Below are 25,993 nucleotides of genomic sequence, written 5' to 3' on the forward strand. Positions count from 1 at the left end.
CCGCCCCGCCCCGGCCTAGAATAAACTACCTCACCGGCCTATAATAAACCACCTCACTTCCCCGGCCTATAATAAACTACCTCCCCGGCCTATAATAAACCACCTCACTTCCCCGGCCTATAATAAACTACCTCCCCGGCCTATAATAAACCACCTCACTTCCCCGGCCTATAATAAACTACCTCCCCGGCCTATAATAAACCACCTCACTTCCCCGGCCTATAATAAACTACCTACCCGGCCTATAATAAACCACCTCACTTCCCCGGCCTATAATAAACTACCTCCCCGGCCTATAATAAACTACCTCACCTCCCGGCCTATAATAAACTACCTCCCCGGCCTATAATAAACTACATCCCCGGCCTATAATAAACTACCTCACTTCCCCGGCCTATAATAAACTACCTCCCCGGCCTATAATAAACTACCTCACCTCCCGGCCTATAATAAACTACCTCACCCCCCGGCCTATAATAAACTACCTCACCTCCCGGCCTATAATAAACTAATTCACCTCCCCGGCCTATAATAAACCGCCTCACCCCCCAGGCCTATGATAAACCGCCTCACCCCTCCGGCCTATAATAAACTGCCTCACCCCCCCCAGGCCTATAATAAACTGCCTCACCTCCACGGCCTATAATAAACTACCTCCCCGGCCTATAATAAACCACCTCACTTCCCCGGCCTATAATAAACTACCTCCCCGGCCTATAATAAACCACCTCACTTCCCCGGCCTATAATAAACTACCTCCCCGGCCTATAATAAACCACCTCCCCGGCCTATAATAAACCACCTCACTTCCCCGGCCTATAATAAACTACCTCCCCGGCCTATAATAAACCACCTCACTTCCCCGGCCTATAATAAACCACCTCACTTCCCCAGCCTATAATAAACTACCTCCCCGGCCTATAATAAACCACCTCACCTCCCCGGCCTATAATAAACCACCCCACCTCCCCGGCCTATAATAAACCACCTCACTTCCCCGGCCTATAATAAACTACCTCCCCGGCCTATAATAAACTACCTCACCTCCCGGCCTATAATAAACTACCTCCCCGGCCTATAATAAACTACCTCCCCGGCCTATAATAAACTACCTCACTTCCCCGGCGTATAATAAACTACCTCCCCGGCCTATAATAAACTATCTCACCTCCCGGCCTATAATAAACTACCTCACCCCCCGGCCTATAATAAACTACCTCACCTCCCGGCCTATAATAAACTAATTCACCTCCCCGGCCTATAATAAACCGCCTCACCCCCCAGGCCTATAATAAACCGCCTCACCGGCCTATATTAAACCACCTCACCTCCCCGGCCTATAATAAACTGCCTCACCCCCCCGGCCTATAATAAACCACCTCACTTCCCCGGCCTATATTAAACCACCTCACCTCCCGGCCTATAATAAACTACCTCCCCGGCCTATAATAAACTGCCTCACCCCCCCGGCCTATAATAAACTACCTCCCCGGCCTATAATAAACTACCTCCCCGGCCTATAATAAACCACCTCACTTCCCCGGCCTATAATAAACTACCTCCCCGGCCTATAATAAACCACCTCACCTCCCCGGCCTATAATAAACTACCTCCCCGGCCTATAATAAACCACCTCACTTCCCCGGCCTATAATAAACTACCTCCCCGGCCTATAATAAACCACCTCACTTCCCCGGCCTATAATAAACTACCTCCCCGGCCTATAATAAACCACCTCACTTCCCCGGCCTATAATAAACCACCTCACTTCCCCGGCCTATAATAAACTACCTCCCCGGCCTATAATAAACCACCTCACCTCCCCGGCCAATAATAAACCACCTCACCTCCCCGGCCTATAATAAACCACCTCACTTCCCCGGCCTATAATAAACTACCTCCCCGGCCTATAATAAACTACCTCACCTCCCGGCCTATAATAAACTACCTCCCCGGCCTATAATAAACTACCTCCCCGGCCTATAATAAACTACCTCACTTCCCCGGCCTATAATAAACTACCTCCCCGGCCTATAATAAACTACCTCACCTCCCGGCCTATAATAAACTACCTCACCCCCCGGCCTATAATAAACTACCTCACCTCCCGGCCTATAATAAACTAATTCACCTCCCCGGCCTATAATAAACCGCCTCACCCCCCAGGCCTATAATAAACCGCCTCACCCCTCCGGCCTATAATAAACTGCCTCACCCCCCCCAGGCCTATAATAAACCGCCTCCCCGGCCTATATTAAATCACCTCACCTCCCCGGCCTATAATAAACTGCCTCACCCCCCAGGCCTATAATAAACCACCTCACTTCCCCGGCCTATATTAAACCACCTCACCTCCCGGCCTATAATAAACTACCTCCCCGGCCTATAATAAACTACCTCACCTCCCGGCCTATAATAAACTACCTCACCCCCCGGCCTATAATAAACTACCTCACCTCCCGGCCTATAATAAACTAATTCACCTCCCAGGCCTATACTAAACCGCCTCACCCCCCAGGCCTATAATAAACCGCCTCACCCCTCCGGCCTATAATAAACTGCCTCACCCCCCCCAGGCCTATAATAAACCGCCTCACCCCCCAGGCCTATAATAAACCGCCTCACCCCCCAGGCCTATAATAAACTGCCTCACCCCCCAGGCCTATAATAAACTGCCTCACCCCTCCGGCCTATAATAAACCGCCTCACCCCCCAGGCCTATAATAAACCACCTCACCTTTCTTGCATATAATAAACAACCTCAGCTCTCTTGCAAAAAATAAACCGCCTCACCTCTCTTGCATATAATAAACCGCCTCACCTTTCTTGCATATAATAAACAACCTCAGCTCTCTTGCATATAATAAACCACCTCACCTTTCTTGCATATAATAAACCACCTCACCTTTCTTGCATATAATAAACAACCTCAGCTCTCTTGCAAAAAATAAACCGCCTCACCTCTCTTGCATATAATAAACCGCCTCACCTTTCTTGCATATAATAAACAACCTCAGCTCTCTTGCATATAATAAACCGCCTCACCTCTCTTGCATATAATAAACCACCTCACCTTTCTTGCATATAATAAACCGCCTCACCTCTCTTGCATATAATAAACAACCTCACCTCTCTTGCATATAATAAACCCCCTCACCTCCTTTGCATATAATAAACCGCCTCCCCTTTCTTGCATATAATAAACAACCTCAGCTCTCCTGCAAAAAATAAACCGCCTCACCTCTCTTGCATATAATAAACCGCCTCCCCTTTCTTGCATATAATAAACAACCTGAGCTCTCTTGCATATAATAAACCACCTCGCTTCTCTTGCATATAACAAACCGCCTCACCTCTCTTGCATATAATAAACCCCCTCACCTCCTTTGCATATAATAAACCGCCTCCCCTTTCTTGCATAAAATAAACCGCCTCACCTCTCTTGCATATAATAAACCGCCTCACCTCCCTTGCATATAATAAACCGCCTCACCTCCCTTGCATATAATAAACCACCACACTTCTCTTGCATATAATAAACTACCTCACCGGCCTATAATAGACTGCCTCACTTCCCCGGCCTATAATAAACTACCTCACCGGCCTATAATAGACTGCCTCACTTCCCCGGCCTATAATAAACTGCCTCACCTCCCCGGCCTATAATAAACTGCCTCACCTCCCGGCCTATAATAAACTGCCTCACCTCCCCGGCCTATAATAAACTGCCTCACCTCCCCGGCCTATAATAAACTGCCTCACCTCCCGGCCTATAATAAACTGCCTCACCTCCCCGGCCTATAATAAACTACCTCACCTCCCCGGCCCATAATAAACTGCCTCACCTCCCGGCCTATAATAAACTGCCTCCCCGGCCTATAATAAACTACCTCCCCGGCCTATAATAAACTGCCTCACATCCCCGGCCTATAATAAACTGCCTCCCCGGCCTATAATAAACTACCTCCCCGGCCTATATTAAACTGCCTCACCTCCCCGGGCCTATAATAAACTACCTCACCTCCCCGGCATATAATAAACTGCCTCACCTCCCCGGCCTATATTAAACTACCTCCCCGGCCTATAATAAACTACCTCCCCGGCCTATAATAAACTACCTCCCCGGCCTATAATAAACTGCCTCACCTCCCCGGCCTATAATAAACTACCTCCCCGGCCTATAATAAACTACCTCCCCGGCCTATAATAAACTGCCTCACCTCCCCGGCCTATAATAAACTACCTCCCCGGCCTATAATAAACTACCTCCCCGGCCTATAATAAACTGCCTCACCTCCCCGGCCTATAATAAACTGCCTCCCCGGCCTATAATAAACTGCCTCACCCCTCCGGCCTATAATAAACCGCCTCACCCCCCCAGGCCTATAATAAACCACCTCACCTTTCTTGCATATAATAAACAACCTCAGCTCTCTTGCAAAAAATAAACCGCCTCACCTCTCTTGCATATAATAAACCGCCTCACCTTTCTTGCATATAATAAACAACCTCAGCTCTCTTGCATATAATAAACCACCTCACCTTTCTTGCATATAATAAACCACCTCACCTTTCTTGCATATAATAAACAACCTCAGCTCTCTTGCAAAAAATAAACCGCCTCACCTCTCTTGCATATAATAAACCGCCTCACCTTTCTTGCATATAATAAACAACCTCAGCTCTCTTGCATATAATAAACCACCTCACCTTTCTTGCATATAATAAACCACCTCACCTTTCTTGCATATAATAAACAACCTCAGCTCTCTTGCAAAAAATAAACCGCCTCACCTCTCTTGCATATAATAAACCGCCTCACCTTTCTTGCATATAATAAACAACCTCAGCTCTCTTGCATATAATAAACCGCCTCACCTCTCTTGCATATAATAAACCACCTCACCTTTCTTGCATATAATAAACCGCCTCACCTCTCTTGCATATAATAAACAACCTCACCTCTCTTGCATATAATAAACCCCCTCACCTCCTTTGCATATAATAAACCGCCTCCCCTTTCTTGCATATAATAAACAACCTCAGCTCTCCTGCAAAAAATCAACCGCCTCACCTCTCTTGCATATAATAAACTGCCTCCCCTTTCTTGCATATAATAAACAACCTGAGCTCTCTTGCATATAATAAACCACCTCGCTTCTCTTGCATATAACAAACCGCCTCACCTCTCTTGCATATAATAAACCCCCTCACCTCCTTTGCATATAATAAACCGCCTCCCCTTTCTTGCATAAAATAAACCGCCTCACCTCTCTTGCATATAATAAACCGCCTCACCTCCCTTGCATATAATAAACCGCCTCACCTCCCTTGCATATAATAAACCACCACACTTCTCTTGCATATAATAAACTACCTCACCGGCCTATAATAGACTGCCTCACTTCCCCGGCCTATAATAAACTACCTCACCGGCCTATAATAGACTGCCTCACTTCCCCGGCCTATAATAAACTGCCTCACCTCCCCGGCCTATAATAAACTGCCTCACCTCCCGGCCTATAATAAACTGCCTCACCTCCCCGGCCTATAATAAACTGCCTCACCTCCCCGGCCTATAATAAACTGCCTCACCTCCCGGCCTATAATAAACTGCCTCACCTCCCCGGCCTATAATAAACTACCTCACCTCCCCGGCCCATAATAAACTGCCTCACCTCCCGGCCTATAATAAACTGCCTCCCCGGCCTATAATAAACTACCTCCCCGGCCTATAATAAACTGCCTCCCCGGCCTATAATAAACTACCTCCCCGGCCTATAATAAACTACCTCCCCGGCCTATATTAAACTGCCTCACCTCCCCGGGCCTATAATAAACTACCTCACCTCCCCGGCATATAATAAACTGCCTCACCTCCCCGGCCTATATTAAACTACCTCCCCGGCCTATAATAAACTACCTCCCCGGCCTATAATAAACTACCTCCCCGGCCTATAATAAACTGCCTCACCTCCCCGGCCTATAATAAACTACCTCCCCGGCCTATAATAAACTACCTCCCCGGCCTATAATAAACTGCCTCACCTCCCCGGCCTATAATAAACTACCTCCCCGGCCTTTAATAAACTGCCTCACCTCCCCGGCCTATAATAAACTACCTCCCCGGCCTATAATAAACTGCCTCACCTCCCCGGCCTATAATAAACTGCCTCCCCGGCCTATAATAAACTGCCTCACCCCTCCGGCCTATAATAAACCGCCTCACCCCCCAGGCCTATAATAAACCACCTCACCTTTCTTGCATATAATAAACAACCTCAGCTCTCTTGCAAAAAATAAACCGCCTCACCCCCCAGGCCTATAATAAACCACCTCACCTCTCTTGCATATAATAAACAACCTCAGCTCTCTTGCATATAATAAACCGCCTCACCTTTCTTGCATATAATAAACAACCTGAGCTCTCTTGCATATAATAAACCACCTCGCTTCTCTTGCATATAATAAACCGCCTCACCTCTCTTGCATATAATAAACCCCCTCACCTCCTTTGCATATAATAAACCGCCTCCCCTTTCTTGCATAAAATAAACCGCCTCACCTCTCTTGCATATAATAAACCGCCTCACCGGCCTATATTAAACCACCTCACTTCCCCGGCCTATAATAAACTACCTCACCGGCCTATAATAGACTGCCTCACTTCCCCGGCCTATAATAAACTGCCTCACCTCCCCGGCCTATAATAAACTGCCTCACCTCCCGGCCTATAATAAACTACCTCACCGGCCTATAATAGACTGCCTCACTTCCCCGGCCTATAATAAACTACCTCCCCGGCCTATAATAAACTACCTCACCGGCCTATAATAGACTGCCTCACTTCCCCGGCCTATAATAAACTGCCTCACCTCCCCGGCCTATAATAAACTGCCTCACCTCCCGGCCTATAATAAACTGCCTCACCTCCCCGGCCTATAATAAACTGCCTCACCTCCCCGGCCTATAATAAACTGCCTCACCTCCCGGCCTATAATAAACTGCCTCACCTCCCCGGCCTATAATAAACTACCTCCCCGGCCTATAATAAACTACCTCCCCGGCCTATAATAAACTACCTCCCCGGCCTATAGTAAACTACCTCCCGGCCTATAATAAACTACCTCCCCGGCCTATAATAAACTACCTCCCCGGCCTATAATAAACTGCCTCACCCCCCCCAGGCCTATAATAAACCACCTCACCTCCCCGGCCTATAATAAACTACCTCCCCGGCCTATATTAAACTACCTCACCTCCCCGGCCTATAATAAACCGCCTCCCCGGCCTATAATAAACTACCTCCCCGGCCTATAATAAACCACCTCACCTCCCCGGCCTATAATAAACCGCCTCCCCGGCATATAATAAACTACCTCCCCGGCCTATATTAAACTACCTCACCTCCCCGGCCTATAATAAACTGCCTCACCTCCCCAGCCTATAATAAACTGCCTCACCTCCCCGGCCTATAATAAACTGCCTCACCTCCCCGGCCTATAATAAACCGCCTCACCTCCCCGGCCTATATTAAACTACCTCCCCGGCCTATATTAAACTACCTCCCCGGCCTGTAATAAACTGCCTCACCTCCCCGGCCTATAATAAACTGCCTCACCTCCCCGGCCTATAATAAACTACCTCCCCGGCCTATAATAAACTGCCTCACCTCCCCGGCCTATAATAAACTGCCTCACCTCCCCGGCCTATAATAAACTACCTCCCCGGCCTATAATAAACTACCTCCCCGGCCTATATTAAACCACCTCACCTCCCCGGCCTATATTAAACCACCTAACCTCCCCGGCCTATATTAAACTACCTCACCTCCCCGGCCTATAATAAACTACTTCACCTCCCCGGCCTATATTAAACCACCTCACCTCCCCGGCCTATATTAAACCACCTCACCTCCCCGGCCTATATTAAACTACCTCACCTCCCCGGCCTATATTAAACTCCTCTAGCTACTCTCTCTGCTGATACAGTATGGTACTGTATGTTACACTACACCCAGCTGGGTACAGTTAGCTTCCAGCCCAAGTCTTTTACTGCAGTCTACACTGCAGTTTAGTTATTGACTCAATTAGTCCAAGTCCAAGTTTAATGTCTTATAGAGTCTATGCTAACTCTCTATAAAGAGTCCTAGTTGTGTTAAAACCCAATTAAAACTTAAGAAATGAATTGAAAAATGAACATGTAATATAATTTATGCATAATTTAATTAACTCTAATATAATCTTAGTTAATATAATGTCGCTCCGCCCCGCACCTCCTTGGCTATGTTGTGCCAGTAGACGTAGCTCTCACAGACATCCATCTGCTCCTGGTGCAGGAAACGGCATCGGTCTGGAACCAACAGGGCTTCACTCACATACTCACCCACTGCAGAGCGAGAGAGAGAGAGCGAGTGAGAGAGTGAGAGAGAGAGAGAGAGGAGAGAGAGAGAGGGAATGGAATGAGAGGGAGAATATTTTATATTTTAATACTTGCCTTGGTTGATAAAAAAAAATTAATGATCAAAAACGTTCATGAACCCGAGAGAGAGAGAGAGAGAGAGACTTGAACTAGAAAGGTTCAGTATTATAAGATAATGCCAACATTACAGTGCCTCTGCACTATTTGAGCTGAGGACAAGGTGGGGAGTGGAGATTGATCCAGAACACCATGGTGTGCTGCTGCATGCAGTTCTACTTTCAATAGCTGCAGGCAGCCAGTCAGTCAGTCAAGGACAGAACAATGTGAAATATGCTTAATTTCAGATTTTCATTTAAGTCATTTGATTACATCGGTCACAATAGTGATTTTTTTTTATTTTGTACTTTACAGACTCTAGAGAAGTTAAAGTTGTATTTATTAACAAATAAGCCATATATTATGCATTATTCAGGTGTCAAGTATGATTCAAAACCAAATCAAATGTTATTAGTCACATGCGCCGAATACAGTGAAATGCTTACTTACAGGCCCCCAACCGACAGTGTAGTTTAAGAAAATATGGATAAGAATAAGAAATAAAAGTAACAAGTAATTAAAGAGCAGCAGTAAAATAACAATAGCGAGACTATATACAGTGGGAGTCAATGTGCGGGGGCACCGGTTAGTTGAGGTAATATGTACATGAAGGTAGAGTTATTAACCAAACTGGAAGTCTTCCAACTAGCTTGGAAAGACAGTACCGTGCAGTACCGAAGAGCCCTTACTGCTGCTCGATCATCCTATTTTTCTAACTTAATTGAGGAAAATAAACAATCCGAAATTCCTTTTTGATACTGTCGCAAAGCTAACTAAAAAGCAGCATTCCCCAAGAGAGGATGACTTTCACTTTAGTAGTGATAAATTCATGAACTTCTTTGAGGAAAAGATTATGATTATTAGAAAGCAAATTACGGACTCGTCTTTAAATCTGCGTATTCCTTCAAAGCTCAATTGTCCTGAGTCTGCACAACTCTGCCAGGACCTAGGATCAAGAGAGACGCTCAAGTGTTTTAGTACTATATCTCTTGACACAATGATGAAAATAATCATGGCCTTTAAACCTTCAAGCTGCATACTGGACCCTATTCCAACTAAACTACTGAAAGAGCTGCTTCCTTTGCTTGGCCCTCCTATGTTGAGCATTATAAACGGCTCTCTATCCACCGGATGTGTACCAAACTCACTAATAGTGGCAGTAATAAAGCCTCTCTTGAAAAAGCCAAACCTTGACCCAGAAAATATAAAAAACTATCGGCCTATATCGAATCTTCCATTCCTTTTTAGAAAAGGCTGTTGCTCAGCAACTCACTGCCTTCCTGAAGACAAAGAATGTATACGAAATGCTTCAGTCTGGTTTTAGACCCCATCATAGCACTGAGACGGCACTTGTGAAGGTGGTAAATGAAATTTTAATGGCATCGGACCGAGGCTCTGCATCTGTCCTCGTGCTCCTAGACCTTAGTGCTGCTTTTGATACCATCGATCACCACATTCTTTTGGAGAGATTGGAAACCCAAATTGGTCTACACGGACAAGTTCTGGTCTGGTTTAGATCTTATCTGTCGGAAAGATATCAGTTTGTCTCTGTGAATGGTTTGTCCTCTGACAAGTCAACTGTAAATTTCGGTGTTCCTCAAGGTTCCGTTTTAGGACCACTATTGTTTTCACTATATATTTTACCTCTTGGGGATGTTATCCGAAAACATAATGTTAACTTTCACTGCTATGCGGATGACACACAGCTGTACATTTCAATGAAACATGGTGAAGCCCCAAAATTGCCCTTGCTAGAAGCATGTGTTTCAGACATAAGGAAGTGGATGGCTGCAAACTTTCTACTTTTAAACTCGGACAAAACAGAGATGCTTGTTCTAGGTCCCAAGAAACAAAGAGATCTTCTGTTGAATCTGACAATTAATCTTAATGGTTGTACAGTCGTCTCAAATAAAACTGTGAAGGACCTTGGCGTTACTCTAGACCCTGATCTCTCTGTTGAAGAACATATCAAGATCATTTCAAGGACAGCTTTTTTCCATCTACGTTACATTGCAAAAATCAGAAACTTTCTGTCCAAAAATGATGCAGAAAAATGTATCCATGCTCTTGTCACTTCTAGGTTAGACTACTGCAATGCTCTACTTTCCGGCTACCCGGATAAAGCACTAAATAAACTTCAGTTAGTGCTAAATACGGCTGCTAGAATCCTGACTAGAACCCCAAAAAATTATCATATTACTCCAGTGCTACGCTACGGTCACAAGACGCAGGCCTCCTAATTGTCCCTAGAATTTCTAAGCAAACAGCGTGAGGCAGGGCTTTCTCCTATAGAGCTCCATTTTTATGGAACGGTCTGCCTACCCATGTCAGAGACGCAAACTCGGTCTCAACCTTTAAGTCTTTACTGAAGACTCATCTCTTCAGTGGGTCATATGATTGAGTGTAGTCTGGCCCAGGAGTGGGAAGGTGAACGGAAAGGCTCTGGAGCAACGAACCGCCCTTGCTGTCTCTACCTGGCCGGTTCCCCTCTTTCCACTGGGATTCTCTGCCTCTAACCCTATTACAGGGGCTGAGTCACTGGCTTACTGGGGCTCTCTCATGCCGTCCCTGGAAGGGGTGCGTCACCTGAGTGGGTTGATTCACTGATGTGGTCATCCTGTCTGGGTTGGAGCCCCCCCCTTGGGTTGTGCCATGGCAGAGATCTTTGTGGGCTATACTCAGCCTTGTCTCAGGATGGTAAGTTGGTGGTTGAAGATATCCCTCTAGTGGTGTGGGGGCTGTGCTTTGGCAAAGTGGGTGGGGTTATATCCTTCCTGTTTGGCCCTGTCCGGGGGTGTCCTCGGATGGGGCCACAGTGTCTCCTGACCCCTCCTGTCTCAGCCTCCAGTATTTATGCTGCAGTAGTTTGTGTCGGGGGGCTAGGGTCAGTTTGTTATATCTGGAGTACTTCTCCTGTCCTATTCGGTGTCCTGTGTGAATCTAAGTGTGCGTTCTCTAATTCTCTCCTTCTCTCTTTCTTTCTCTCTCTCGGAGGACCTGAGCCCTAGGACCATGCCCCAGGACTACCTGACACGATGACTCCTTGCTGTCCCCAGTCCACCTGACCGTGCTGCTGCTCCAGTTTCAACTGTTCTGCCTTATTATTATTCGACCATGCTGGCCATTTATGAACATTTGAACATCTTGCCCATGTTCTGTTTTAATCTCCACCCGGCACAGCCAGATGAGGACTTGCCACCCCACATAGCCTGGTTCCTCTCTAGGTTTCTTCCTAGGTTTTGGCCTTTCTAGGGAGTTTTTCCTAGCCACCGTGCTTCTACACCTGCATTGCTTGCTTTTTGGGGTTTTAGGCTGGGTTTCTGTACAGCACTTTGAGATATCAACTGATGTACGAAGGGCTATATAAATAAATTTGATTTGATTAAAGGGACTATGCAGAGACAATAACAACAGAGAGTAGCAGTGGTGTAAAAGAGGGGGGCAATGCAAATAGCCTGGGTGGCCATTTGATTAGATGTTCAGGAGTCTTATGGCTTGGGGATAGAAGCTGTTTAGAAGCCTCTTGGACCTAGACTTGGCACTCCGGTACCGCTTGCCATGCGGTAGCAGAGAAAACAGTTTAGGACTAGGGTGGCTGGAGTCTTTGACAATTTTTAGGGCCTTCCGCTGACACCGCCTGGTATAGAGGTCCTGGATGGCAGGAAGCTTGGCCCCAGTGATGTACTGGGCTGTTCGCACTATCCTCTGTAGTGCCTTGTGGTCGGAGGCCGAGCAGTTGCCATACCAGGCAGTGATGCTCTCGATGGTGCAGCTGTAGAACCTTTTGTGGATCTGAGGACCGATGCCAAATCTTTTCAGTCTCCTGAGGGGGAATAGGTTTTGTCGTGCACTCTTCACGACTGTCTTGGTGTGCTTGGACCATGTTAGTTTGTTGGTGATGTGAACACCAAGGAAGTTGATGCTCTCAACCTGCTCCACTACAGCCCCGTCGATGAGAATGGGGGTGTGCTCGGTCCTCTTTTCCCTGTAGTCTACAATCATCTCCTTTGTCTTGATCACTTTGAGGGAGAGATTGTTGTCATGGCATCACACAGACAGGTCTCTGACCTCCTCCCTATAGGCTCTCTCGTCAATGTCGGTATGCAGGGGTAGATCTGGTTTATATTAGTATTGGGACTCAGTCAAAGATGTAGACCTAGTTTGTAGGAGTACTGGAGATGAGGTGCAGGGGTAGACCTGTTTTACAGTTTATAGGTATTCAGGCTTCGGTGCATTTAGACCTGGCTTAGTTGACTAATTGGGTTCAAACACAGGTGCAGACTTTACAGATATGTAAATTGGAGGTGAAGTACAGGTGTATATCTGGTTTATATGAATATTGGGGCTGAAATGCAGAAGTAGACCTGTTTTTTATAAATGTTTGAATCAATATTGGGTTAGATGTGCAGGTGTACACCTGATCTGTAAGAATATTAGGTTAGATGTGCAGGTGTACACCTGATCTGTAAGAATATTGGGTCTGAAGTACGAGTGTAAACCTGGTTTGTATTAATATCGAGGCTTGGGCACTGGGGTAGACCTGTTTTATATAAGTACGCACATGGATTTCCCTTGTTTATCTGAGGAAAGGGGTGTACACTCTTAGACAAAAAGGTGCTATCTAGAACCTAAAATGTTTCTTTAGCTGTCCCCATAGCAGAACCCTTTGAATTACCCTTTTTGGTTCCAGGTTGAAAGAACAATTTTGGTTCCAGGTAAAACTATTTTGGGTTCCATGTAGAACCACAGAGCGTTCTACATGGAACCCAAAAGGATTCTACCTGGAACCAAAAAGAGTTTTCCTATGGGGACAGCCAAACAAAGAACCCTTTCGGAACCCTTTTTTCTAAGAATGTAGGGTTAAACAAGGCTCATACAGACAATGGGTCTGGATGGACGTCTATTGGCCATTCAAATCCTTTCTGGCAACTATGAGTTTATCTATGAAATTATTAGCGTATACAGGTCAGAGGTCACAGGACTAAGATATGCTAATAACAGGGTTGGGGTGTGCAGCGAATAGCTGGATATAGGTTACTGTTGGTGACTTGGGGAATACAGGCCTAAGGAAAATGGGTAAAAGGGCTGAGATCGGCAAGTATCAGGGATGAGGTGTAAAGGATCTGGGGTCTATGAGTAACAAATAGGGCACTCGGGGCTAGGATATGGGTGTATCATTCAGGGTTAGGATATGGGTGTATCATTTGGGGCTAGGATATGGGTGTATCATTCAGGGCTAGGATATGAGTGTATCATTCAGGGCTAGGATATGGGTGTATCATTCGGGGCTAGGATAGGGGTGTATCATTCGGGGCTAGGATATGAGTGTATCTGGGTGTAAATGAGCTGAGGTATATACAGTAGATATTGGGGCAAACGTCTGTTAGTGTTATTATAGGCAGAGCACTATGTTCCCATCAGTCACAATTATTTTTTACATTCCTTTCAATTACTGTTATTTTGTAAAGCAATTTGGATTACGTGTTAGGGTTACTAATGGTATAAGATGTGGGGACAAGTGGGTTAAAATTCAACACAGACTGGCCCTTTGGTAGACCTGACAAAGCTTTGACAATGGAATCCATTCATATGAACTATTAGACATACTATGTCCGTTTCTATTATTACTTCCCCGAGGCTGAATTTGAACGCTACTTAACCATATCATGGAAATGACATGCTTTGTATTAAACATAATGATGACATGATGTTACTTATTAATATAATAAAGTTATCCTCCGATATGGGGTGGGTGATCATAGGGAAGTTGTGCAATGTTTTGAGTGATGTTTGTGTAGGGATATGCTGAAGATTAGAATGATGATGATGATGATGCTGAGGGTGCAGACATTGCAGACATGTGGTTCTTACCCTGGCAGCGGTAGGGCATGACGATGAAGGGGCGTGTCTGGCAGTGGCCCCAGCCCTTCTTACACCAGGCTGGGATGGTGACGGGGCTGGAGGACTCCTCCACATGGGAGATCTGTAGGGCTGGGTACATCTGGTTGGACAGATGGACGGACAGACAGACGGTGGGAGAGACAGACAGAAAGACATAGGGAGGGAAAGATGGATGGACGGACGATATGGACAGACAGGACATCAGGGAGGAGTTAGGACAAGAGAGAGGAGAGAGACAACAGGGTCAGACAAATTGAGGGGAAAAGGAGGGTTTAGGGGAGAGGAGACGTACAGTAGACAGAAGAAGAGTGGAGGAGAGGGTAAGAGGGAGAGAGGAGGAAAGGAGGATGGAGAGAGGGAGTGAGGAGGAGAGGGAAGAAGGATAGCACAATCAATAGGGAGAAAGGTAAAAAGGAGAGACTCATGCAACGGTCTGAAACACTTTGGCACTAGGTCTATTTTCTGACTATGCAGGTCGTACACTGATATTCTCCTAAAGTTGTATGGAAAATTCCAGGCTGAAAACAAGTTGACCTATACAATCCCACTTCCAATTATTTCAATAATCCCAATTTCACATCTGACTACTTTCAATTAAAATGTAGGGCAATGGCATAAGCACAGCCCTATAATGAGGTTTAATGGATTGAGAAATGTATTTGGCACGCTGTCTGAGAGCCGGATCCACAGACGTTGAGGAAAAATAAACGCTTTTGTGGAAAAGCAATCACAGACGCATAATGAGCTGGGTAATCACATTACAGCCATTTCAACTGTGTGACTGCTGTTTCCTTTACCCGCCGTGCTTCATTTAGCCACCAGGTGGCGCATGATGTCCTTTTATAAAAACAGGCTCCTTCCTCTTGTTTCAGAGGGGGAGCAGCGAGTCTCTAATCAAACCAAGGCTGTGGCTAGGCCTGGTACGCCATTGATGTGCCTTAAGTTTGGCATGCAGGAGACTTTCAGGAATTAGGGGGATAAACGTGGCAGGAGGAAGACCGATGGATGGTAGTATTAATATTCAGGAAATATCAATAAATATTTCCTCCTGACCACCATCACTCCACTATATATACGGAAATATATAGATTTGATAGAACAAGACAAACCAAGTGAGACAGATTGGGAGATTAGGGTTGGTTACTACTACTCCTATTTGTAATGTTGTGTGAGGTATCTAGCTATCTGTTGTTACAGCCTGATTTTTTTTGTCACAGGCCTACACACAACACCCCATTATGTCAAAGTGGTATGATGTTTTTAAATGTTTACAAATCAATAAAAAATTTAGTTAATAAGTATTCAACCCCTTTGTTATGGCAAGCCTAAATAAGTTCAGGAGTAAAAATCTGCTTAACAAGTCACATAATAAGTTGCATGGACTCACTGTGTGGAATAATAGTGGGTAACATTATTTTTGAATGACTACCTCATCTCTCTAACCCACACATACAATTATCTGTAACGCCCTTCAGTCGAGCGGTGCATTTCAAACACAGATTCAACGACAAAGACCAGGTTTTCTAATGCCTCACAAAGAAGGGCACCTATTGGTAGATGGGTAAATATACATATATCCCTTTCAGCTTGGTGAAGTTATTAATTACACTTTGGATGGAGTATTAATACACCCAGTCACTACAAAGATACAGTTGTCCTTGTTTACTCAGTTGCCGGAGAGGAAGGAAACCACTCAGGGATTTCACCATGAGGCCAATGGTGACTTTAAAACAGGTACAGAGTTTAATGGCTGGGATAGGATACAACTGAGGATGGATCAACGACATTGCAGTTACCATATGCCACAATATTAACCTAATTGACAGAGTGAAAATAAAGAAGTCTGTACAGAAAACATGCATCCTGTTTGCAACAAGGCACTAAAGTAAAACTGCACAAAATATGGCAAAGCAATTCCATTTTTGTCCTGAATATGTTTGGGGCAAACCCAACACAACACATTACTGAGTACCACTCTCCCTATTTTCAAGCATAGTGGTGGCTGCTCTGTGTGTGCTTTTAATCGTTTGCAAAAACATGTTTTCGCTTTGTCATTATTGTGTGTAGATTAAAAAAAATCTATTTTCAAATCATTCTGTATCACCATAAAATGTGGAATAAGTCAAGGGGTATGAATACTTTCTGAAGGCACTGAATCTACCACTATCTTTATATCCATAAACCTATCTAAAGTATCTGCTCTCTACTATGCTATTGCAGCAGCATTGGCGATGAGCTGAGCATTACAGTGCAGTAATAGTGCAGTATGAGGTCGATCAGATAACCATAGCAGTGGTGTTGGCTCCTACCTCTTGGCAGTAGGACAGGATCTGGTTGGGCTCTGTAAAGCAGCCCTGGCGGCCCTGAGGGTCAGGCTCCCATTGGCCAGTCTCAGGGTTCATGTGCAGCAGCTGACGCCCACAGAACATGGCAATCTGCGGCTCGGCCACCAGGGGCCCCGGTCCATTCACCTCAGCCACGGCCAAGGCCTAGAGAGAGGGAGGTGGAAAGAGAAAAGACAAGTTGAGAAATAGAAAGAGTAATAGATGGAAGTAGCAAGGAAGGAAGGCGGAAAGGTGGAGGAAAATAAATACTTTGTTATGGTTGTCCTGAGAGAGAGTGTGAGTGCAATGTTTACTGTTTATTATCTACTTCACTTGCTTTGGCAATGTTAACACGTTTCCCATGCCAATAAAACAATTGAATTGAGAGAGAGAGAGAGAGAGAGAGAGAGAGAGAGAGCAGTCAATACAAACAAAGTGGTGGGATAATATCGAGTTTGAGAATGAAGGACAGGACCTTAGATTAGTCTAAATGTACTTGCTGATATAGTCTCTCTGATCTATCTCCCAACACAGACAATGGCTGAGCTGCAGTGAGAGAGAGAGTGTGTGTCTGTGTATACATCGTTGTATGCATTGTGTGTGTGCCATATTTGTATAGAGAGAGATGGACTTTCAAGCTAATGCATATACCATTTAGTCTCACGCACTGTAGCTACAGTGATAGAGAATATTGGCAGAAACAAGGATCAGAAAACATTTATACCAGATCATGCGTTGAGTGACACCCAAAGCCGATGAAAAGTCTGACTTATCGACTGACAAACTACGCCCTGGTTTTGTTAGCAATGTTAAGAGTTGAGAATATAAAGATAGGGTGGATAAACAGGAAGTGTACAACTATATTCTGTAAAACCTGCTCCCATCTGCCCCTCTTTTATCTTCTTTCTACCACTCCCCTTTATTCTCTCCATCTCTCCCCTACTGTCTCTCTCCCTTAGCTCTTTCTCTTTTCTTTTCCTTTCCCTATCTCCATCCTCTCCCCCTCTCTCCTTCCTACCCTCAGCAGCCTGCTAGGATGTTGTTATTGATCATGGGATCCGTTCCATCTGCCTGCAGCCTGTGGGTCGGGCCCAGGGGAGGCACCGTGGAGGAACAAACACCAGCCGGCCCCAGCCCTGCTGCTCCCAGTCAGGTGTTAATACTGGGGGTCGGGCCCAGGGGAGGCGCCGTGGAGGAACAAACACCAGCCGGCCCCAGCCCCGCTGCTCCCAGTCAGGTGTTAATACCGGGGGTCGGGCCCAGGGGAGGCACCGTGGAGGAACAAACACCAGCCGGCCCCATCCCTGCTGCTCCCAGTCAGGTGTTAATACTGGGGGTCGGGCCCAGGGGAGGCACCGTGGAGGAACAAACACCAGCCGGCCCCAGCCCCGCTGCTCCCAGTCAGGTGTTAATACAAGCTCATTGACCACCGGGCCACTTCAAGTACATTAACACACAGGAGAGGGAGGGAGGAGGGGAGAGAGTAGGAGAGGAAGGGAGAGGAAAGGAGGAGAGTCGAGGGGGGGAGGGTACACACAATGATGTACACACTGCAGGAGATCATCTCCCCAGACGTAGAGACCAAACATGCTCGTTTTCTAACACAAGCTGTGTATTATGACGTCAATGCCTCACTAGGATTATTTTAGAAAGGGACATAGAGGGATGGAGTTATCAGGTGTTGTGTTCACACGTACAGTATACATAGCACAGAGCACATAGTCCTCTTTGGTGCAGAAAAAGTAGGGGAATATTTCAAAGACATGCTTGAACATCTACCTAACAAATAATTTTGCTCAGTCTTGCCATTCTTCTGGCTTAACAGCCAAGAGACACTTATAAAAACTAATATGACGGAAAGTTCAAACAATATCCCTATCCACACTGAAAGTGGCAACCCAGAACCCATTCAACCCGTCTTATGACTGGCCCGACTGCTTTAATCTCCATAGACAGACAGGCGGACTGACAGGCAGGAAGAGCAACACTCAGCCTATTAGCATCAAGATGCCCAGGGGTAAGGGGGAGAGAGAAGAGAAGAGAGAGAGGAAAGCAGGGCGAGTGACGTCTGATCAAAGGGAAGCTCTGCCTCAGCCGAAAGCTGCTAAAGTGTTTGAAGTTCTAATTGAAATGTATAATATCGGAAATAAACATATACAAAACCCATTAATAAAAATACAATAAATATAATAGGACTGTAGGAGTATGAGCATTAGAGCCCCACTTTAGATATGAATGGAAACCATGATAATGAGTTCATTGGATTCTAATGAAAGTTGTATGGACGTGGCCGAGCGAGGCCTTGAGGAAGTGGGTTTGGAGCTCCCGAATGGTGCAGACACCCAATTTATTTGGAGTTCAGTGATAACCTTAGCTCTGTACTTTGTTAATTAAAGTCTCTCTGAGTGACTGCTGGTACTGTACGTGACTTTAGACTCAACTCCCCATATACAGTAAGTGGACATAGAAACTGTTTGCATATTATTAAGAGTGGTGCTTAGAGATGTTGATTTCTGCTGAACTGGCAGCTTTCTGGGAGCACGTTATTGATGTGTGTTAAGGAAAGTGTGTGTGTGTGTTTGTGTGTGTGTGTGAATTAGAGCGCTTGCTTAAGCTACACACAGCCCACAGCGACTAGCCACTGTGCCTGCTGAGGTAGTGGTTAAATAGATATGTCTCTTTGACTCAGGGAAGGTCAACGCCACAAAAAATACTTCTGGATATTTGAGAAGATGACCTGACAGCTCTGCTGTGCTCCAGCCCACACCCCCTGCTCTCTCCACTCCAACAGAAAATCGATGATGTACGCCTGCAATTGGATCGCCATGCTCCCTCCGATCAATAGGAGCCCATTTGGAGCCAGATGGCCTGACCTCCAGCGTGGAGAGGAGGCTCCGCAGCACCTCAGCCAATCCCAGCTCTCCCTGATTCCCCACCAGATTAGATGGGCCTGCCGTGATAACAAATACTAATCACAAACATTCTCTCTCTCTCTCTATAATCACTCTGCATTTCATCATCATGACAACCATCACACAAGGACTGACATCACACCCTCCCAGTCTCTCCTACTGCTCCGTGGTGTGACTGCCACTCTAAAACGCAGTGTCTCAGTATGGCGCTAATTGGGAAAAGTCACAGGTCTGATGGCATGAAAGTACCAATGCAGGCCATGATAGTCCAAGTTTAAATGTTCCAATCAGAGCTCCGTTGCATTCAGTTCACTAAATAAAAGCCCTGGCATATTTGCATTATAGTAATTTTGAAACTCATAATTCAAATTCTGAATTGACAACAATGCTAAAAAGGTACAGTATCTCACAGTGTGTTCATTAATGCATGAAATTGTTCATAAATGCATGAAATCAGTCCATTTCAATAGAGAGACCCAGGAGAGACAAACTCTCCCACCCACACACAGACTCATTAAAGAAGCCTTGTATCTCTGTTGTCAGTGAATCAGACAGGCTGACTAACACTGTTGTTTCCAGAAGGAACGGTACAGTTACATGTGTGTGAACAGGAACTAGCTGCCGTCACTCATTTACTTATGACAATTGTTTAGCACGCCTGTTCTACAGTCACCCAGGGCCTGTTCAATCTGGTGGGTTGCAGATAGAAATGCACTGCATAGACCTGGCATGACAGCTTATTACACACAATATAATGTCACATCTATTCTATACAATGCACCTCTATCTGGAACATTTTGAACATCAAAATCCTAACTGTTTAGGTCCCTGGCAGGAGATGTGATTGGTTGGTCAGACAAGACAGCATGCATAAATGAGTTTTAGGAGGAAGTACCAAAAGCCTGAATGAAAAGGTGCTGGTGTGGTCTTGGCGTTTGTCTTGGCACACTAGGGGAATCTGGCAGCCAGTCACTAATCCTGTTTAAAAGGGTAAATCAGTCAAGTGTAGCCCCCACCTAACCAAGGCAGTCAACTGAGAAGATGCTTTTGCTGAAGGGTAGCAGGAATAGACCGCTAGAGCAAACACATTTCCAGGTGTAATTCATTTTTCTATATATATTCAGTATACTTTTAAAATGAGTCCTAATGAAATTGGAACTGATAATTAGTCTCACATAAAAAGTATGTTTTGTCAGTTTTTGACTTTTAATTATCTCTCTAATAGTCTTCGTTCTCTGCTCAGTAGAAAAGCCAGCCTGGGTTCCTCGGTCTGCCAGGACGGGGGCTTTTCATTCTATTTCTTAGTCAATTAGGCTTAAGACCACTAAGGCCTCTCTGCTGTGACCACAGTGGTGTGAGCCTCTCAAACAGACACCCCTGGCCAGCCGGCTGGCTGACTGACTGGTCTGGTCAGCTGGCTGAGATGTCCTGATCCACACTGCTTCACGATAACACTTCCCAATCTGTTAACAATTACCCAGCTCCTCCATGGAGAGAGAGAGAGAGAGAGGCTGAGGCCGGAGAGGCTGCTGGAGAGGCTGAGACTGGAGAGAGAGAGAGACTGAGGCTGGAGAGAGAGAGAGGCTGAGGCTGAGAGAGAGAGAGAGAGAGACTGAGGCTGGAGAGAGGCTGAGACTGGAGAGAGGCTGAGGCTGAGCCTGGAGAGAGAGAGGCTGAGGCTGTCTGGAGAGAGTGAGAGGCTGAGTCTGGAGAGAGAGAGAGGCTGAGGCTGAAGCTGAGGCTGAGACTGGAGAGAGAGAGGCTGAGGCTGAGTCTGGAGAGAGAGAGAGGCTGAGGCTAAGCCTGAGTCTGGAGAGAGAGAGAGAGGCTGAGACTGGAGAGAGAGAGAGGCTGAGGCTGAGCCTGGAGAGAGAGAGAGGCTGAGAGAGAGAGGCTGAGAGAGTCTGGAGAGAGAGAGAGAGGCTGAGACTGGAGAGAGAGAGAGGCTGGAGAGAGAGAGAGAGGCTGAGGCTGGAGAGAGAGAGAGACTGAGGCTGGAGAGAGAGAGAGAGAGGCTGAGGCTGGAGAGAGGCTGAGGCTGGAGAGAGAGGCTGAGGCTGAGACTGGAGAGCGAGAGAGGCTGAGGCTGGAGAGAGAGAGAGAGAGGCTGAGGCTGAGCCTGGAGAGATAGAGGCTGAGGCTGAGACTGGAGAGCGAGAGAGGCTGAGGCTGGAGAGAGAGAGAGAGAGGCTGAGACTGGAGAGAGAGAGAGGCTGAGGCTGCTCTGTTCTGTACTTTCCCCCTTGGGCAAACCTTAATTGGACAGTAAAGGCCTGGATGTCTCCCAGAGATGTAGAGTACAGTGTGAGCTGAGGTGTGTGTGTGTGTGTTTGAGAGGGGTGTGTGTGGTTCCCCATCCCCCACCCCTCCACCTCCTTCAAGGCCCTCCCTCTCTCGCTCCCCCCCTTCCCCCTCTCTCTCTCCCACAAATCACACCTTAGTGCTGAGGGAGCTAAACACAGTGGACAGGAGAGGAGAGCTCCCTGACTCTACCACTGCACAGAGGCAAAGAGCCAGAGCCCACCTCATCATTAATAATTGCCTGTTGACACAAGCCCAGAGACATCGATTGCCTTTTTGTCTTTTCCTGGTTCCTTACCTCTCTCATGCTCCTCATTCTCCCCTGATATTTCCCTCTTTTTCTCCATCATCCACTAACTGGGGCTGGATGGACTCTACTCCTTTCATGAATAGTACACCATCGTCCCCATGTTCCCTATTCTCCAAGGAAGAAAACATCACAAGGAGGTATTGAGCACAAAGGGCAGAGGGAAGCACAGCGGTCTGGGAATATCCTAGCATAGCATTTTTGCATGAAGAAAAAGAGAGACAGCCATCCTCATTTCTCAGATATACCTCTGATAGGAGGTAATTAAGCTGCAATGCAGATGCATGTGTGTGACTGAGTACAGGGGAAAAATAAAGAGACCAAACGAAAACCATAATCTTGCCCATAAATATCTCTGTGTCAGCTGGGTTTAACTCATGCCAGGCCAGGGCCTCCATCAAATTTACATATTCCTCTGGCATCGCCACGGCCCACCCCCTTGTCTAATTAAATATGCAGCACCTGTTCCCCCCTGCATGCCTTTTGTTGCAGGATGACTTCATCCTCTGATATGATGCAATCTCCAAGCCCTACATGGCAAGGCAAGGCAGCGGAGGGGGAGGAGCCACTCCATCGTCTGTCAATCCCTTTAATCCATCAGATGGAATGCCATAAATGTTAGCTGAGCTGCACGTCTGACACCGACTCATCTAGCTCATCACTTCCTGTGTGTGTGTGTGTGTGTGTGTGTGTGTGTGTGTGTGTGTGTGTGTGTGTGTTGTGTGTGTGTGTGTGTGTGTGTGTGTGTGTAAATCAATGCAGCCAGATGAGACCAAAGCAATCCGGCGCATTCAAAGGAGTCAACGGCGGGAGAAAGGGGGGGGTCCTAGCCTAATGACACTGATCTAAGGTCAGTTTCTTCCCTCTAGTGGATAAGGTTAGGACTTGGGGAGGGTCAGCTGATCTGTAGCTAAGGGCTGTGTGTTGAGAGGACCATGTTAAGTCTATGTTCACACTGGTGTAATGATGTTGATGGATGTTCAGGGGGGGTCGGGTGGTGAACCGGAGACATGGGACCTCTGAGGGGTTAATCCCTTAGCAGTAGGGATCTGGGTTATTTCACCTGCTAATTTACATCCCTCCTCCCTGAGGGCTGGCTGGCCGGGTGACACTGCAAGGGTGAGGCGCGCACACACACACACACATATAAGCACATACACTGGGATAAATACTGTGCACAAATGTACTCACACACACACACACACACACGGATTAAAACACATTAATGCACATGAACGGATGCACAGAAATGCATGCACGCACGTACACACACGCTGAAACGCACACTTACAAACACACACACAGCCTGAAGCCTTGCTGTGCCTGTGGTTCTCTGCAGCACAGATGGTCAGAGAGTGGGTGGCTGCCGGGCCCTGCTGCCCCTCCCTCCCTTCCAACTTCCCTCTACCCTCTGTCCTCTCCCTCCTATCCCAATCTTCCTTCCCTCCCACCTTCCCTCTGCTCTCTGTAACCTCCCTCCCAATCCCCCCTCCACTCTCTGTCCTATCTTTCCCTCCTAGACTATCCCTCCATCCCACCCACATTCCATTTGATCTCGGTCCTTTCTCTCCCTCCCTCTCAATCCCCCCTCCACTCTGTCCTATCCTTCCCTCCTAGACAACCCCTCCATCGCTACCACATTTTCTTTGATCTCTGTCCTCTCCCTCCCGACCTTGGTCTCAATCCCCCCTCCACTCTGTCCTATCATTCCCTCCTAGACTATATCCCTCCATCCCTCCCACATTCCCTTTGATACCTGTCCTCTACCTCCCTCCCTCCTATCCCTTGGTCTCAATCCCCCTCCATTCTCTATCATCCCCTCCAAGACTATATCTCCATTCCTCACACATTCCCTTTGATCTCTGTCCTCTCCCTCCCTCCTTCCCAATCCCCCCTCCACTCTGTCCTATCCTTCCCTCCTAGTCTATCCCTACTTCCATCCCACATTTCCCTTGATCTCTGTCCTCTCCCTCCCATCCCTCCCTCTCAATCCCCCTCCACTCTGTACTATCCTTCCCTCCTAGACTATCCCTCCCATTTTCTCATTGATCTCTGTCCTCTGTCCCTCCCTCTAATCCCTCCTCCCTCCCAATCCCCCCTCCACTCTCTGTCCTATCCTTCCCTCCTAGACTATCCCTCCATCCCTCCCACATTCCCTTTGATATCTGTCCCCTCTCTCCCTCTTTCTCAATCCCACCTCCATTCTCTGTAGAATCCTTCCTTCCTAGACTCTCTCCATCCCTCCACCCCTCCCACATTCCCTTTGATCTCGGTCCTCTCCCTCCACTCTGTCCTATCCTGGAGTCTCTCGCTCTCTCTCTCCTGATCTCTCCAGCCAGCCTGTCCCAACCCAGACTCCCACCTTCCCTCCCCGAACCACACCTTCCCAACCCACACTCCCTTCGCTCCCCACACCACACCTCCCTCCCTCCCCTTACCACGCCTTCCCTCCCCTTCCCGTCCCTCACCACCACACCTTCCCTCGCCAAACCACTCCCTTCGCTGCCCACACCATACCTACCTTCCCTCCCCTTCCCACACCTTCCCATCCCTCACCACACCTTCCCTCCCCCTTCCTCCCTCACCACACCTTCCCTCCCCTTCCCTCAACACCACACCTTCCCTCCCTCCCTTCACCACCACACCTTCCCAACCCACACTCCCTTCGCTCTCCACACCACACCTTCCTACCCCACCCCTCACCGCCTCCACACAAAGCCCCACACTCTGCTGTTGTTCCATCCCTATTGCTGAGCTCAGACTAAATGGTGAAATAGATTTGGGAGTATTCATCATAGTAATCACAGTGTTTAAAATTTAATTGGCTTTTCCAGGGTCTCTTCCTCATCTGCCAGGCAGGCTGGGCCCATGATAATGAGAGAGGAGCGTCAGGCACACAGGGATGCAGAGAGTCTGGTCTGGTGGAGCATGGAGACAGTTAAGGTGTGTGTCACAAATGGGGGCCCTGATCACAAATAATGCACTATATTTATAAAATAAATATATATAAAATACATTTGACTATATAGGGAATAGCGTGCCATCAACATCAACCCCCATCATCGCTCCATACTAATTAAAACCCCACACACCAGCTTAGTGGCGGATTGGTAGGCCCTTAATCTGCTGTTCTTAACCCCCAATGTACGCTACCTTTGCTGAATGGCCAATTTGACATGCACAAAAGAGATCCAATTTGACATGCACAAAAGAGATCCAATTTGATATGCACAAAAGAGATCCAATTTGATATGCACAAAAGAGATCCAATTTGATATGCACAAAAGAGATCCAATTTGACATGCACAATAGCGGACAAAAGTAGACATCATGCCAGGGATATGGTTAAGAGGCCACAGTTCAATAAAAGCTGTCAGGTTCCAGGCTAAGACGACAAAAGATTATTGCACTGCAAGAACGCACTTCAGATGCATTCAATCAATAGAACAATGTTTACTATGATCTTTGTGGGCTATACCTAGCCTTGTCTCAGGGTAGTACGTTCCTGGTCTGTTGATATCCTCCGGTGGTGTGGGGGCTGTGCTTTGACAAAGTGGGTGGGGTTATATCCTGCCTGGTTTGCCCTATCCGTGGGTATTGTCGGACTGGGCCAGTGTCCCCCGACCCCCCCGGTCTCAGTCTCTGTCTTATCTCCAGTCCTGTCTTATCTGGTGTCCTGTGTAGAGGTCTTCACGGATCTACCTGTGCCTGAATACACGAGACACGATCCA

At 46.8% G+C, this 25,993-nt stretch overlaps 1 protein-coding gene across 2 annotated transcripts in view; it reads right to left on the reverse strand.

Moving 5' to 3' along the window:
• LOC139422960 (amyloid beta precursor like protein 1-like) overlaps nt 1-25,993 on the reverse strand; it is a 64,195-nt gene that overhangs the window by 13,703 nt on the left and 24,499 nt on the right. For both annotated transcript variants that reach the window (XM_071174492.1, XM_071174483.1), the window contains exons 2-4: nt 16,728-16,907; nt 14,389-14,518; nt 8,276-8,388 (exon numbers count right to left, since the gene is read on the reverse strand). In XM_071174492.1, coding sequence (XP_071030593.1) covers nt 8,276-8,388; nt 14,389-14,518; nt 16,728-16,907 — 423 coding nt within the window. The remainder of the gene's footprint in view (nt 1-8,275; nt 8,389-14,388; nt 14,519-16,727; nt 16,908-25,993) is intronic.

The sequence above is a fragment of the Oncorhynchus clarkii genome, chromosome 2 (assembly GCF_045791955.1).
Source record: "Oncorhynchus clarkii lewisi isolate Uvic-CL-2024 chromosome 2, UVic_Ocla_1.0, whole genome shotgun sequence".
In the NCBI taxonomy this organism is placed as follows: Eukaryota; Metazoa; Chordata; class Actinopteri; order Salmoniformes; family Salmonidae; genus Oncorhynchus; species Oncorhynchus clarkii.